The sequence below is a fragment of the Venustampulla echinocandica genome (genome assembly GCF_003357145.1).
Source record: "Venustampulla echinocandica strain BP 5553 chromosome Unknown scaffold_0, whole genome shotgun sequence".
In the NCBI taxonomy this organism is placed as follows: domain Eukaryota; kingdom Fungi; phylum Ascomycota; class Leotiomycetes; order Helotiales; family Pleuroascaceae; genus Venustampulla; species Venustampulla echinocandica.
Genome location: NW_022474205.1, coordinates 469,910 through 484,357, shown reverse-complemented (window position 1 = coordinate 484,357; position 14,448 = coordinate 469,910). Strand labels below are relative to the sequence as shown.

Sequence of the window (14,448 nt, the reverse complement as noted above, 5' to 3'; positions counted from 1 at the left end):
ATGGCATGTACGGAGGTATCTCCGCCTCATGTTGCGCTGGCTTGGCCTCTACCGCACTCACGGCGATTCCATTTCGTGCAAACTCTGTCTGGTATAGATGCTGGTACGGAGTAAAAAGTCTGAAAAGGAGAGGAGAAAGAAAATGTGCAGAATATGCGAAAGGAAAATCAGATTTAGCAATTCTCCTCCACACAACCACAAATTGCGATAATATACAACCTGCTTTCTCCGTTGTTTTATAAACTGATCGCTCAAAGGGTATCCATAAAACCTGACTTGGTATGCTTGAAAAACAAAGTTCGCTTCAATTCTAGCAAAGTCTCCAATCGCGATAATTTGTCGCAGTGAGCCTCATTTTAGTCGCGAAGATTAATGCCAAATTGCGGACTCATAGCCAATATTGAGGTAGATGCTGAATAGCGCTCATATGCTTTCAGATTCCTTCTGGGATCACTTGAAACTCGACTTGATACGGGTTCCGATATCGATACTCCATCTGAAGGTCCACCACGGAGGGGCCACGAGATTCAAAAGTCTTCTACCAAAACGGGACTCTCAAAGATGAGGGCCAGTGTGGAGGTCCTCATCATGGGCCTGACGTACCCCATAAACCCCCCAGGGACATAATCGTCTGCTAAGTTTCGGGTTCGTCCTTAGTCGAGCTATTGTTTCCGTGGCCCTCTCCTACATGATGGCGAGAGGTGCTTGACGTATATTCAAGAGAATTTGGGTCTGCTAGAGGAGCCATAGACTTCGTCAAGCCATGGAAATATGACCAAGACGCCAGCCCATGCCATCTCATGACCCACAGGTAGGTCTCTGAACCATGGTTCAACTGGCCACAGAGAGTGTTGTATGAACGGAGCTCAACGAAGGTTCCGTCTCAGAAGAATCAAGTGTGGCAGTCGATGAGCCTCCAACAACTTCAGGTTGAGGCTCCGCAGTCTGTTCATGCACAGTAATCGGACTCGCATCAACTTCCATCCTGGCTTTCCTTTTATCCTGCACATTCTGCTCTGCGACGCCATCCATAGCAACATCACCCTCGGCATCCACAGCCCTCGGGACTATTGCGCCCTTTTGCGCAACTACTTCTCCCTCCGATTCCCGCTTGCCGTCTCCATCAACACTCCCTCGCCGACTACTCCTCCCACTCCCCTCGCTCCCACTGTCACTTTCCCAACTATCGCTGTCACTTCCCTGCTCAGCCAACCTCAGCGTCTCCTCCAGCACTAGAAAGTCCCTTTCAAGCATCTCCGCCCAGTTCTGCACATTCCCCAACTCTTTCACCTTCCTCGCCCCCTCATCTGCAGCCTTCTTCAGCTTATCCGTTTCCTTCCGCAGCTTCGCCGTCTCCTTAACGACATCCTTCTGTTGCTTTTCTAGCTGTGCGGAGTTAGCGTGGAGGGTGGTGGCGCGGCTACGGAGGGAGGTGTCAAGAGAGGCGCCGATGTTGGACATTGAGGCTTCGAGGACGGCGCGTGCTTCAGCGATTTGACGCGCTGACTCGGGCGAGGGCGAGGATGGCATGGTCGAGGTGTGAGAGAGGGACTGCGAGTTCGACTGAGAGAGCGAGTGGGAGTGGGAAGGCCCCGAGGCAGCGGATGTGGAGGCTGTAGTAGACATTTTGGCTGGCGGCCTATATCGGTATGCGATGGCGAAGAGGAAGCTAATTGAAAGGATGAGACCAACGTTATATATATTATATATATCGAAGGACGGATTGGCAATGACAAGGCGCAATTTGGGGAAGATAGATGTAAGAGCTAACTAAGCTATTGGAGAACTATGCATGGGTGTGATGCGGGGTTAAGACGATGGCCGCCAGTGTTACAAGGTACAGTACAAAGTACTTAGTACCTCGTACAAGATCAGCCAACCAGGCACGACAACAGCATGAAAGTCTCAAGTTGCACAACAATTATAGACAAACTACTTTTAGTATTCATTGATTTTATTCATAGCCCTTCTCAGATGATCATCCTACGAAAAAGGGTTTCGCAAATGCAACTCCAAGCCATGAATTCCCACATAAAGTAGACGCCCATACCAAGCCAACCCAGTAGCAATTCCTCTACTTGCGGAGTTGCTTTTGGTAGAAAGCCAACTCATCTCCCTCTAGGATATAACCATCGACACGTCCGCTCTGTCCGGGTCTGGATGAAACGACTGCGAAAAGACGACCAGCCTCGAATTGCTTGTCCAATGCGGGCTCGACCTTTCCACCAGCAGCGAATCTGTCGGCGTGCTTCTTCTCAACCGACTTGCTCTTCTTCGCTGGCTCAGCTACCTCTTGGCCGGCCTTCTGTTGACGTCTTCGACCCAAGTTCACTCCGTAGTGTGCCTCATACCATTGTCGGAAAGGGGCGGCGTCGACCTGGACGACGGAGGATTTGGTGAGGGTGTTGGTTCGGACCAACTCGTTGTTCGAGGGATGGAAGGCGACGACGATCACACGGACCTTGCGGGCTACACCCTCAGATCCCCATGAGAAGTTACCGGACTCGAGGCGGAGGGCACGGAATTTTCGGTTGCCACCACGGGTGCGGACGAGATGGATTCTCTTGGCTCCGATACGGGTGCTGGAATCTTGACGGCCGGCTTCGAAAGCGCGCTTCTTCCCTGTAAAATTCTCAGTTTTTTGCAGGTTGGAACATATGCCAAAAGGCACATGGGCTTTCTACTACGCACGGTAATATGATCGCTTTGCGCCAGAGGCGGAGCGCTTGTGTCGACTGTCACGGCTGATACCCATGATTGCGGATTCTGGAGTGCGTAGATGTTAGCAGAGAACTAGGAAAATCACAGAAGAGGGGGGATTCTAAGCCGTGGAAACACCAAAAATCTTGCAGCAACCAGAGCCCTTTTCACAGAGAGGATATCGATGACAGGCAGTGAAAGTCGGCGCGCAAGATCGAGTTTTCGCAGATTCGTAGCATCACGAAATCGCTGAGCTCGATCGGTGCTGCGATCCCAATCGCTTTTAGCCGTGCGCGCATTTCCTTCTCTGACAGTAGACTCTGGTCGTGGTTGACTGATAGCGAAGCATCCATGGCTTGGAGGGATAGTAATTCGATATACTGACCTGATGATTTCGAGGGTCACCAGTACAATCGTTGTCGTTGTTGTTGTCGGCGTCGTGAAGTTGAAAGTTCTGCAAAATCCAGTTGTGGGATTTGGAAGGGAAGCGAGTTTAGCTCCGCCATAAGCGAGGCCGATCACGTGCATGCGATCTGACTCGCCGCTGGTTCGGAAACCAACAGTTGGAAACTAAAACACAACGACCATCCCCCCCTTTCCTACCTCGAGGCTACAAATAAATGCCTGTTATCTAAAAACCATGATGTAAGTTGATTCACAAATATATATACTCGATTTATTTAGAACTTGTTCCTATATTGGTATCGACGTAGGTCCTACTCTACTTGAGCACCGGCTTCTGGGTCCCACTCGGCCTCAATCAGCCACATTCGACTCTTCTCTGGCTTCCAAGCCTTCAAGAACTTATATCTCTGATCCGCTGCTTGAAATAGTTCCTTCCAATCATCTACCTCCCTCTCCCTTGCATTTACCGTGACCTGCATCATAATATCCATGGTCCTAAATAAAAAATATTAGCATTACACTCCTCGACTCGTTTATCGCAGAATAACAAAATATACCTCATAGTCTTCTCCTCCAGATACGTCACTGTGTTGGGTTCTGGTAGTGTACCGTCATTAATCACAATTCTCGCGCCCTTCTTCAGCGCAGGCGCTAGGGCTTGAAGAATCTCGATACAGTATTTCTCCGAGAAGCCGTGGAAGATCCAGCGAAAGAAATACACATCAGCGACCACGGTCTGTGGCGTGAAGAAATCATGAGTAGTGAGCGTCACGCGGTCTTTTAGATTTTCGGGGACAGCGCCGATAGTTTCGGTCGTGCGCATTCCTGCAGTGTCTTGGACGATGAAGTTGAGCTTGGTGAACTTTTCTGCGATGGCGAAAGAGATGTAGCCTTGGTTTCCTCCCATCTATAAATGAGTTAGATATATCTACAATTTATATAGAGGGGCGATGGCAAGTAAGGGTGACTGAGATGAAATATATGAATATGGGAGACACTCACATCAACTATCGTGGCACCATCTGGCAGTCCCGCCCATGGGTACCCCTCAACAACATGGTGCATCGCAAAACCCTCACCTCCGCCAACAGACTGCATGGCCAAATTATACCTCTTCGCAAGGGCCTCGTCCGATTGCAGGAAATCAAACCAAGGGAGATCAGTCCCAAACGCGAGGTTGACTCCCGTCTGGTTAGGTTCTTGGCTTCCAGGCCACTTCTTCATCGACTTGACAACATTCGTCATGGAAACCCACAAATCCTCACAATAGAACGCCACCCAAGCATGAAGGGGTTTATCCTCAACAAGAAGCCGAGAAGTCCGCGTGTGTCCGACATACCCTTTTACCGGCTCTTGGAAGATGTGATTCGTCATCGCATGACGGATGAGAGGCCGTAGTTTTAGGAGAGGCACATTGACTTTCTCAGCGAGCTCTTGATACGAAATTGACCCGGAGAGAGGGACATTCTCCGCGATTTTGAATTCATATACAGCTTGGAGGGAGAGATTATTCGCTGCCTATAACCAAGGTCATGTGAGCGACAGTCCTGCTAATGCAATTCACTCCTGCGATAGGAGGGTAGAAGTGATGCTCACATCCCAGGCCAGATAGCGAAGACTCTCTTTGGGGCCGAGAGAAATATCATATAGCTCCTTGGTCGCGGCAATGAGGGCGAGGCGAGCTTTGAATGGTTCCTCGTCCTCTGGAGAAATGGGAAACTCATCTAGACCATCGACATCGAATGATGGGGCCTCAAGACCCTTCGATGAGAGATAGTCTGTAAGGATTTTGGTGTTCTTCGATATTTCATTTGACAAGGTAGTCAATTTCTCGAGGGAAGACATTGTTAAAAGACAGGAGTTGCTTCCTTTCAAGGCGAATGTACGTAAATGGGATTGGGTGCCCTGGGATTGGAAGATGTGAAGCTGTACGAGAGTTTACCGCCTTCCGCTGAAGATATCCAGGATCCAGGGCGTCGGAATCGAGGGCACCGCATACCCTGGTAACCACGGGTCGCAAGAGGTTAGAACCAATTGTAGCGCATCAGGCTATTTGTCCAACGTAGACAAGTATTGCTACTGCACCTACCGCACCTACAGTACGTACTCCGTGTTGTATTGGCATTACTGCGGAATTATATCTGAACTGCCTAGCTGATTGGACATGGGATGGCGACAATTTAGGTGATTGATGGAGAGGATGCATCGCTGCAGTAGCTCGTCCGCTAAATAACACATAACCCCGTCAAGGCCAAATCACAACGCTGCCAAAGCTTGTGATGCTATCTGGAGTAGTCTGCCACTAGGACCCTCGGACAGCGTAAGGACACCGCTATTGTAATGCGCCTACCCCACTCTTGCAGCCGGCCGGCACGCACCGCTGCTTCCGCGAACAAAATCCCGATAACCCCACGCGGTTTGGCTCGCCCTAGGACTCCGCTCAGACTCGAGTTTCGAGACCGCCCAAGCTGCTCGTGGCTCCAGACAATAGCAATCATCGCTGGTAATATGATGTGACTGTATATCCTGTTTGCCATGATTCTAGGCGTGATTTTGGGATAATACTTCCCACCCTTACGCGCCGCCCGTGCCCAGGAAAGACAAGATAAAATCAACCCAAGCATAGATGTGATGTCCCACAACGATATGCCCCAAGAATAGTAACAAAAAATCTACACCATGGCGTAGCCCAGCCCACTTCTTGGCTAGCTCTCCCCAGGTTTCTGGCCGTATACGACGTGAAAAGTAACATAAGAATGGGTAGCCTGGTTCATAAGTGCCTTCCTCACGCTGATCAAGAACACCTCGATTTCTTCAGGTGTCCAATGAAGCCCTCTTGTGAAAGGACCGAGACTAATAGCCTGGAGACCGTCATAGATCACTGACCGCATGTAAAGCCCGATAAGCTTCATCGTCTTGTTTCTGGGCCACACACCTATAGGTATCTTAAACACCTTCTCTTCGACATTGGTGAATCCAGCATCTCGCAGGAGGTCGGCGTTTTTCTTGGCCCCTAGTAGATCTACCCCAAAAACCGCAAGCCCTTCTTTCACGGTATTGAAGAATTTTGCTACCGGGTAGTCCTCATTCATAGTGCCATCATCGCATCTGGCCTGATAGTGTGGGTCTTGAATTTCAACCCAGCCACCAGGTTTCAAACATCTTACCAACATCTAATCAGCGGATGTTAGGAAAACGGGGAGATGTCCAAACTCACGTATACGCCTGCGAGAGAAGCTGAGGCCAGTCTTTGATTGCTGCGCACATGTTGCGCGCGTGGACAAAGTCAAGAGAATCTGGCGCGCTAAACCACGGGCTCTCTGCATCATCTACCATGAATCTGACATTGGGTGGTAAGAACGAGGGTTGTATAGGGGACAAGTCGGTCCCAAGCACTTGGGCGCTGGGGTATTCATCGCCCACTGTAGATGCATTGTTCAGCAAATAGAAATCTCCGAAAGGAGCTCGGAAATATGACATAACCTACTGTCAATTGCCCATATGCCAGTGCCCGTCCCAAGGTCAATTATCTGTTGAGGATTTTTAAGCGGCGCATAGTGAAGTTTCCCTCCGCAGAGGTGAACCACCATCGAATGCTTCATGTCCTCGCGCTCCTGCTCTGGCTCGTCATTGGGGAATTGATATTGCCCAGCACGGTACTGGTGGTATCGTCGACCATGCTCGAATGCATAGTCTCGCACGCTCGAGGATATCGATGTCGATGCCCGCGAATCATAGTCGGTCCCGTACCCATCGTCGGACTCGTCAGTGCCTGGCTCTATTGTTGTCGCGGCCTGGAGGGCGACAATCTGCGCCTGTGTCTGATGCTCTATTTGCCGCTCTACCTGTCGCTCTGTTGGCGACTCGGTCTGCGGCTGTTGTGTCGCCGAGTCTGCAGCTGGCGCCACCGGGGCGTGAGGTCCTTCTACCATGGCGTGAACTTGGCTCTGGCGCTGTGCTAGGGCCGGGAGGGAAGCAGTAGATGAGCTGGTGGAGACAGCGAGATGGTATGGAACAGATTTCGGACGATGGGGTTCAAGCTGCAAATAATGAAGATGCCATGCCCTGTGCGGTTGAGGGCCCTAGAATTGAATTCGCAGCCCTAGAAGTCTCCCACCGAATAAAAGAGCAATCGCCAACGGGGAAGGGAGCGGAACGCCCGCGTGTTCGGCCACGAGGTTCAAGTAAGCCACAGGGTAACAGGGCCGGCCACGCTTCTTGGGGGGGGACCATGACACCAGGGTCGTTTTGCTGAATTAGCCCATGATACTGGCTGGGTTAACGACTTCGGGGCAGTCCCTTGGAGGCTCGGACAAAGACGCAGCGCAGCGCAAGGCCATAACGGGCGCTTTCCGACCGTCGCTGAAGGATCCTCGCTGGCTCAGACTTGTGGGGGTCGGGGCAAAGACTGCGTTTGACATCTAACGGGTAACGCAGTAGTGACGATCGTGATGAGGCCGAGAGAATTAGCATTGTTGTGCTTCGTATAGAGTACGGTACGTAGTTTGCTCTCTAGAAGACAGTCAACAGGTCATCTTCGCCAATTCCTTCCGACGAATTGCTACCATCCTCGCACCTCTTCTTCCTGGTTCTTCCTGGGAGTTTCACAAGCGCTCCCTGCTCTGCATCGGTGGAGATACTGGTACGAGATGTTGGATCCAATGCGAGCCGACCCGCCGCCATGCGGAATGTCCAACAAACAATGCCATGCGGACGAGATCGATCGAGATACGAAGTCCTAGAGACAGGCACGGGAGTTACACAAGGAAAAGCAACAATGGTGTTTGTGATTGATCTAACCGAGGATACGTAGCACCGGTCTTCACTGGTGCATGATGTGTTGATTTGTTGGTACTGACTGCAAAATCCAACCAGCAAGAGCCATCAACGATAGGAGCCTCAGCTATTGGTCTCCTTGGGAAAAGGAAAACATATTCTGCGGGCTTGCGAACAGAACACATATACGTAGTACAGAAAATTATATGGGGCAATTGATATTGAAATTACTGCAGTATTATTTATAATTTGGTTTGCTCCGGTCGGTTTCACGGGGGAACATGTGAAGAATGAGCATGGGATTGAGTCCACCTGGGATTATCTCTGCAATCCCGGGAAGGCCGTTGACACCTATCATGTCAATACTAGGGTTATCTGGGATGGGTTGCGGTGTCCGGCTAGGAGCTCTCCGTCGCTGCGTATGGAGTGTTTATATCCTGACGGAGGAGCTTTCAGGGTAGGGCCGCCTAGTACCTACCTGCACGGCGACGAGGCCCGCTGACTATACTATGCTCCGTAGAGTGTGCCCTAGAGAGTAGAAATAGGAGGGATAGAGGGCGTGAGACATAATAGAAAGCATGCCCATGGAAACCTCGAGTCTGGATAGGGAGGGAATGAAAAGATGGGGAGTTTGCTGATAGATAGAATGAACAGCTTCCAAGAGGGCCTTGGGGGGAGGGACAGCGTCTATAATCCGAGATACCACCCTACTGCTTCCACAATTTGTGGAGATGGCATGGAAGGGGCAGTCTTAGGGGAACAGGGAGATCAAATTGGGGTTCAAATAGGAACGGTTACGTGTCAAAGGTTCGAAGCGAAACAATAATTAGAGTTATAGTGTATATATTGCAATTTGAGGGAATAAGAGCTGATTCCTGTAGCAGTATCCAGCAGCTATAGTTCCTGTATGCTCCAACACGCATGTCCTAACAAAAACGATGTGTATCTGGAGAGATTTCAGTCAGTACTTGTTATAGAACCGCGAATGGGTCATATTAAAAAGAATGAAAGAAGTGATCAGACAGCAGTTGGTACTTTGTTCGTCCACATTTAGGTTCAGAACAGGTCTGTGAATAAGGTGTATCATCATATCACTGGGATGGGAGCGAGAGAAAATAATAGACTTACTTGATCGTGCATTGCTTCGACTGCTCAGACCGAGGGCGAGATGTGTCGAAGGTTATCTAACTCACTCGCTTCTCTGTTTCTTGAAGAAACTGTCCACTGTCTTCTGGCTCAAATCATGCTTCAGGCTCCCAATGCCGCCCCCAGCCTTCTTTAACCCCTTCAGATGCTCTTGACTGTTCACTGCTTTTACCACAAGTGACATGTGCAAGAGCCGGGGCGGAAGTGCCAAGACACTGGCAGGTATAATCGGACGATCCTGCAGCGGAGGTGGCACCTGTTGGGCTAGCGATGGTGAGCTCGACTTAGACTGTGCTGATGTCTTAGTCGGCGTGGAAGGATTGGTATCAGTCGCAACTGTGCCTTCCTTTGGGAATATACCCGAGTGTTGAGCAGTAGAATTTCCAGACTTCCACTCCAACTCCAGATATCCAGTATTTGACCAGCTCCCAAGGTACTCCAGGCTCAGCGTGCTACCAGTAACAATAACGCCAGATGCGACAGTTACATCCCTCGCATTGAACCGCTTCAGTATCCCTCTCCACAAGTAGCTCAGGATATTGCCATGTGCGACGATAACGACCGTCAGCTGCTCGGCGGGCCCTTCTTCAGAAATCGGAAGTAGATACGCATCTATGAAACTGTTCATGCGGATGATCATCGACTGCTTCGACTCTACATCCTTAAAACCAGGATCATAGTGATGGCTTTCAAGATCGCGATGGTTCCCGCTCTTGTTGGTCCTAGGTGGACGTTGGGAGAACGCCTTGCCCTCGTAGGAACCAAAATCCTGCTCCCTTAGGAGTTGCAGCTTCTTGATCTCTCCTAGGAGTGGGGACTGAGCAGCTCGAATTGCTTCGGCTGTCTTGACGGCACGTTGTAGATCTGATGAGAAGATGTGGGAAATCTTCACATCGGTAGCAGCAAGGTGGGCGCCGAGGTAATTGGCCTGAAGCACGCCGTGATTCGTAAGAGCGGAATCTGTTATGCCAGCACTGAAGCAGATATCGTTAGCAGAATTCATTTTCCGTTCCAAAGAAGTGGTAGCTTACTATTTCCGTGCGACATTATCCACTGTCTCGCCATGTCTTATGAGTAACAGCCTCATCCCGCCGCCTGGGAGAGGTGATAATGGTATTTCAACTACTGGTCATGCTTGATATTGACCAAGTTGTGATGGGGAGGAAAGGAAGAAAAGGTCTATGTTTTCCGAGCGAGAAAATAATTTAAGCTAAAAAGGAAATTTAGCGCGAAGAATTTAGCGAGCTCCAGCCCTGGTCACAGCCTAGACAGCCCTCCATCAACAACAATCAAGACCAGAGACGAGGAGATCGTGATGCACACACCAACCGCCGCTGCCTTGCCTATTGTTTTATACAAATATATTACGAGCTTATTTCACTGTCTGCAAGTGTAGTTGTGTATAACTCGTTAATGTGGCCTGGAAACCTCGGGTTTGACATATTTGAGCTAGGTCCGCCCTTGGTTATATTGATCTTATGGGGTATTTTGTTCGTGGTGTATTTTGATCTACGGCGTATCTTATCTGCAGAGTCTTCTACTCCTCCGGCTCTATTGATTTCGATTATATCATCTATTGAAGCCGTACTTGTGCATATTGGCCAGCAGTCTGGAATCATCGTTGTATAAACGTTGCGACGGCTTACATGTATTCTTTCCGCACCCTGTGCAAGGAGCCTTGAACGACTCCATTTATTCTCTGCTACTCCCACTTCTGTCTATCATCTATCTAGCGCTTTTGTGGTTGTTTGGGGAGGTACTACATTTGAGCTTCCCTGTGTTTAGCCCTATTCCACTTGTCTTCCAGGTGAAGCATGTCTCTGAGACTCTGAGCCCTTGCAAAGTTTGCCTAGGACCCGAGCTTAATAGCTAGCCCAGTAGTTTATACTAAACATCTAATACGAATTGTATTGCTTCTATGTGCCAGTGCGTCACCTGTACTGGGACATTTTCAGCGGTAGTCGACTGGCCCATACTTCCCCTCCCGAATATTATTTCTATGGATGGTATTTGGCGACTTGGCTACATGCCCTGAGGCTACGAGGAATAGCCGTCATGTATATGATGCGTCTTTGCTGAGCGGCGAGCAAGAACGCTGCCTTTAAAAATCTAGTCTCATCAATTACACTTCACAACCATTGCACCCAGCTTCACCACCGCACCGCACATCAGATTACAAATTTATTGGAGGTTCCTCAGAAAAATATCAAAAACCTCACTTCGCAACTTAACTTCGATTTAAGAGTGAGTATTTTGTGTTATGTGGAGGTTAGCCTCACTTTGTCTTGTGAGGGAGTGTATGCCACGGGGTCATGGCGAGCAATCGACCTCACATGTTCAGCCCTCGCGCAGCCCTATTCATTGCTCTCATGCAGCATCCATTCAACTTCAAATATTGCTCGTCTATGTTCTACCCCACCGCCAATTAATTATCTGCACCTTGCTTCTAAGCCCAACCACTCTTACATCCATCGGCTGATCATGCATAGTTGCATCACTCTTCCCTCTCACTACCTTCATTCACTATGTGCAAGTTAAGTGCACTGACTCATGACTCTGCAGACTCTTTCTCGTCTGACTACTTCTCCCATACATCATGGAATTTGAAGACATAAATGGGACTGCCACTTTACCCAGCCCGGCTAAGGCAAAAGACCCCGAAGGGTCTGACGGTTCCGAAGGCTCCGAAGGTTCTGAAGATTTCGACTACGAGCTCAATTATAGCAAGGATATTACCGCCCCAGAAGATGCCTATTTTGAGGCTATAGAAAGACGTCCAATCCCTGTCGACATTCATGAACTTGGCATCCAACTGAATTCGAAAAGGAGAACGACTGCACAGGAGCCAACTCGTGGAGCCAGCACAGCTTGGATTGACATTGATGATAGTGGTACCTATGATCCAAAAAACGAACGTGCCACCCGTCCGAGGCCGGCTAAGAAAGCTAGAATTTCACGAGATGTCGAAGAAGACAACGTGCCGAAAACGCCAAGATTGTACCGGCGAGTGGGTTATAGCTTTCCTATGACATTCAAGTTCACACACGAGAAATCGTTGGAATATCTAAGGTCTATCAGTCCAGGTCCTTCGCTACCCAGCTATCCTTGTAGCAGTTTCTCAGAATCTGTCGATCGCGAAGATAATGATTCTAGCTACGGTTCATCCAGAAGCCGCAGAAAAATAAAGGCATCGCAAAGCCCAAATACTTCGGTAGCAAGGTATGTAACCATATGGCCTCCACAAGCCTTGCTAACTTCAAATAGGTCGGACGGTCTTACTATAGATCACCTAACAGAAGGTCATCCACAACGTCGTGGCTGTAAAGGTTGCTTTAATATCGGCGACGACCACTGCTCCCTCATCGAATTCGACGATGTGTATCCGTGTACTGCATGTGAGGACACTGGCATTGACTGCGAGCTCATAATCCCTCCTAATAATGACTCTGCCACACCTAAAACTTCCAAGCAGATGAAGAAGCAGCCATCTCGCAGAGCAGAAGTCCCAGTTAAAAAGAATCTTCAAGTCCCACCAGATACTTCAAGTTCCCTAAGATGCCAGACAAAGCACCCAAAAGCTAGTAGCAAATGTTCCTCACTCGAGCAAATCCCCAGCAGCTCTGCAATCCCCCACAAAAGAATCAAGACATGTTTCGCCCACCCCATCCAATTCAACTACGTTCCTGACCCTGAAGGCAGACACCCCTGTTCCTGGTGCGACATGCCCTTCTTTGGTCTCTGGGGCCATGGTGAAGTAGAGGTCGAGGTCATACCATACGGCGGCTCGATTGGCAACGAGGAAGTAGAAGGCGGGCATTACGCAGCCGGCAAAGAGAGTACCAAGATGTGCATCACTTGCACATTCTCCCGGCTCAGAATCACGACCTGTGACGGGCATATCATCCAGAAAATAAAGGGCCTGGATGTTCGGAGCTTTGATACTAATGAACTGAAGAAAAGTTTCAAAGCACTCACTGATGGGGATAACAAAGGGGGCGAGCTGGCTAGCAAGACGAAATGGTGCAATGTCTGCGTGGCAGTTGCAGAATACAGATGCTACACTCCGCCGCCTTTTGATGAGGAAGGTAACCCTGTCCCGGAAGGAGACACCGCAAAAGGATGCGGACTGTTCTTATGCTTTACTTGCTACGATACCGTCGAGCGTATCGAGCGCAGTCGGGGCAACGCGAGAATAATCCTCATGGATACACTGGTGAGGCTACGCAAAGAGGAGCTGTGGAAACATAATCGGTCCATGAGTGCCGAAGGTGGAGATTGGGTCAGGGCCGATGCCGAGTTCTTGACTTCGAAAGGCGAGTTGATGGTTCGCATGAGGCAGGCAGAGGATAAGGGCTCCTCGGCGGGGATGGGCAGACCCGGTGACATGAGAGGTTCTGCCCCCGATAGAAAGGGAGAGGAGAAAGATATGTCTGAGATACAGCCTCGCAAGAGCAATAGCGGCAAGCGCAAAGCAAAACTAGGCAATTCCAAATCTCACCCTCAACTTCCGGCAGGGCGAAAAGGCAAGGGCAAAGTCAAGCAACATCCCTCTCCACCCGGCGGCGAACCCTCGTTGAAAAAGAAAAAGACCAACACCAAATCGAAAAACCAACTCCCTCCCGTTGGAGTTGGAAAGGAAGGAAATGGCGGCGAAATGACTTGAAGGGAAGGATATATGCCCCGATTTATTTACCACCTTGCTTATTTGTTCATATCTCCCTACTATTTATCTATTTCATTTTTACCCTCATTTACTATTCCCTTTCCGATTCAGCCCCTTAGTCCATCTTGTTTCACCGCTTTCATCACATATCAAGCATCCATGCGCCCCTCAATTTATTTATTCAATATGCTTTTATCATCCATTCACCCCTCAGCGCCCCAAACCCCTTGAGGCCCTTGCAAAGAATACATATTCTTAATCATCACATTGCTTTTAATACCCAGGTAGCTAGCAAACGGGAGCATGAAGGTATGGTCACTCATACTACATACATACCTGTACATATCAAATAGCTAGTTAATGAATCGAATCAATTAATAAATCAAGTTGGGATTTCTATAATTCTCACCGTGTACTTCACACGTTTTTTATATCTATACTGTAGATCTACTTTAGAATTCCCTAGAAATGCCATACATAGCACTCCTAGAGGGCTTACAATTTATTTACCAATGGTTGATTAAATATACTTTATGTGATCAAACCGTTGGGTAAGGAAAAATTATAAAGTGGAGCAGTCTAAAATCGCTGGCTGTCAGCTGGATATATTTTCCTTATCCTTAGCTGCATAAGCTTAATGTAGAGCGAAGGCTTGGTTCATAATGTGTATTGTACAGAGTAGAGTGTATGACGCAATTGACTGCGACGAGTGCTTTCACTGCCTTGACATCGCAACCACTCTAATTCCCCGATCCTGA

General features: G+C 49.1%; 6 protein-coding genes across 6 annotated transcripts; 1 reads left to right on the top strand and 5 right to left on the bottom strand.

The window, feature by feature from the left end:
* Positions 1–831: 831 nt before the first annotated feature.
* Positions 832–1,626, bottom strand: BP5553_00144 (uncharacterized protein; the record flags this gene model as incomplete). Its single annotated transcript, XM_032008767.1, has 1 exon — positions 832–1,626. The coding sequence occupies one exon, from the start codon at positions 1,624–1,626 to the stop codon at positions 832–834; it is 795 nt and encodes a 264-aa protein (XP_031872821.1).
* Positions 1,627–2,074: 448 nt separating this feature from the next.
* On the bottom strand, positions 2,075–2,755 carry BP5553_00143 (40S ribosomal protein S8; the record flags this gene model as incomplete). Its single annotated transcript, XM_032008766.1, has 2 exons — positions 2,075–2,622; positions 2,692–2,755. The coding sequence occupies 2 exons, from the start codon at positions 2,753–2,755 to the stop codon at positions 2,075–2,077; spliced, it is 612 nt and encodes a 203-aa protein (XP_031872820.1).
* A 661-nt stretch (positions 2,756–3,416) lies between these two features.
* On the bottom strand, positions 3,417–4,950 carry BP5553_00142 (S-adenosyl-L-methionine-dependent methyltransferase; the record flags this gene model as incomplete). The annotated part of the gene is made up of 4 exons (XM_032008765.1): positions 3,417–3,600; positions 3,663–4,012; positions 4,108–4,623; positions 4,702–4,950. 4 exons carry the CDS (start codon positions 4,948–4,950, stop codon positions 3,417–3,419), a joined length of 1,299 nt encoding a protein of 432 aa, XP_031872819.1.
* Positions 4,951–5,810: 860 nt separating this feature from the next.
* BP5553_00141 (uncharacterized protein) lies at positions 5,811–7,037 on the bottom strand (the record flags this gene model as incomplete). Its single annotated transcript, XM_032008764.1, has 3 exons — positions 5,811–6,267; positions 6,323–6,527; positions 6,593–7,037. The coding sequence occupies 3 exons, from the start codon at positions 7,035–7,037 to the stop codon at positions 5,811–5,813; spliced, it is 1,107 nt and encodes a 368-aa protein (XP_031872818.1).
* Positions 7,038–9,070: 2,033 nt separating this feature from the next.
* BP5553_00140 (uncharacterized protein) lies at positions 9,071–10,092 on the bottom strand (the record flags this gene model as incomplete). Its single annotated transcript, XM_032008763.1, has 2 exons — positions 9,071–9,987; positions 10,059–10,092. 2 exons carry the CDS (start codon positions 10,090–10,092, stop codon positions 9,071–9,073), a joined length of 951 nt encoding a protein of 316 aa, XP_031872817.1.
* Positions 10,093–11,623: 1,531 nt separating this feature from the next.
* BP5553_00139 (uncharacterized protein) lies at positions 11,624–13,690 on the top strand (the record flags this gene model as incomplete). The annotated part of the gene is made up of 2 exons (XM_032008762.1): positions 11,624–12,246; positions 12,292–13,690. 2 exons carry the CDS (start codon positions 11,624–11,626, stop codon positions 13,688–13,690), a joined length of 2,022 nt encoding a protein of 673 aa, XP_031872816.1.
* Positions 13,691–14,448: the final 758 nt, after the last annotated feature.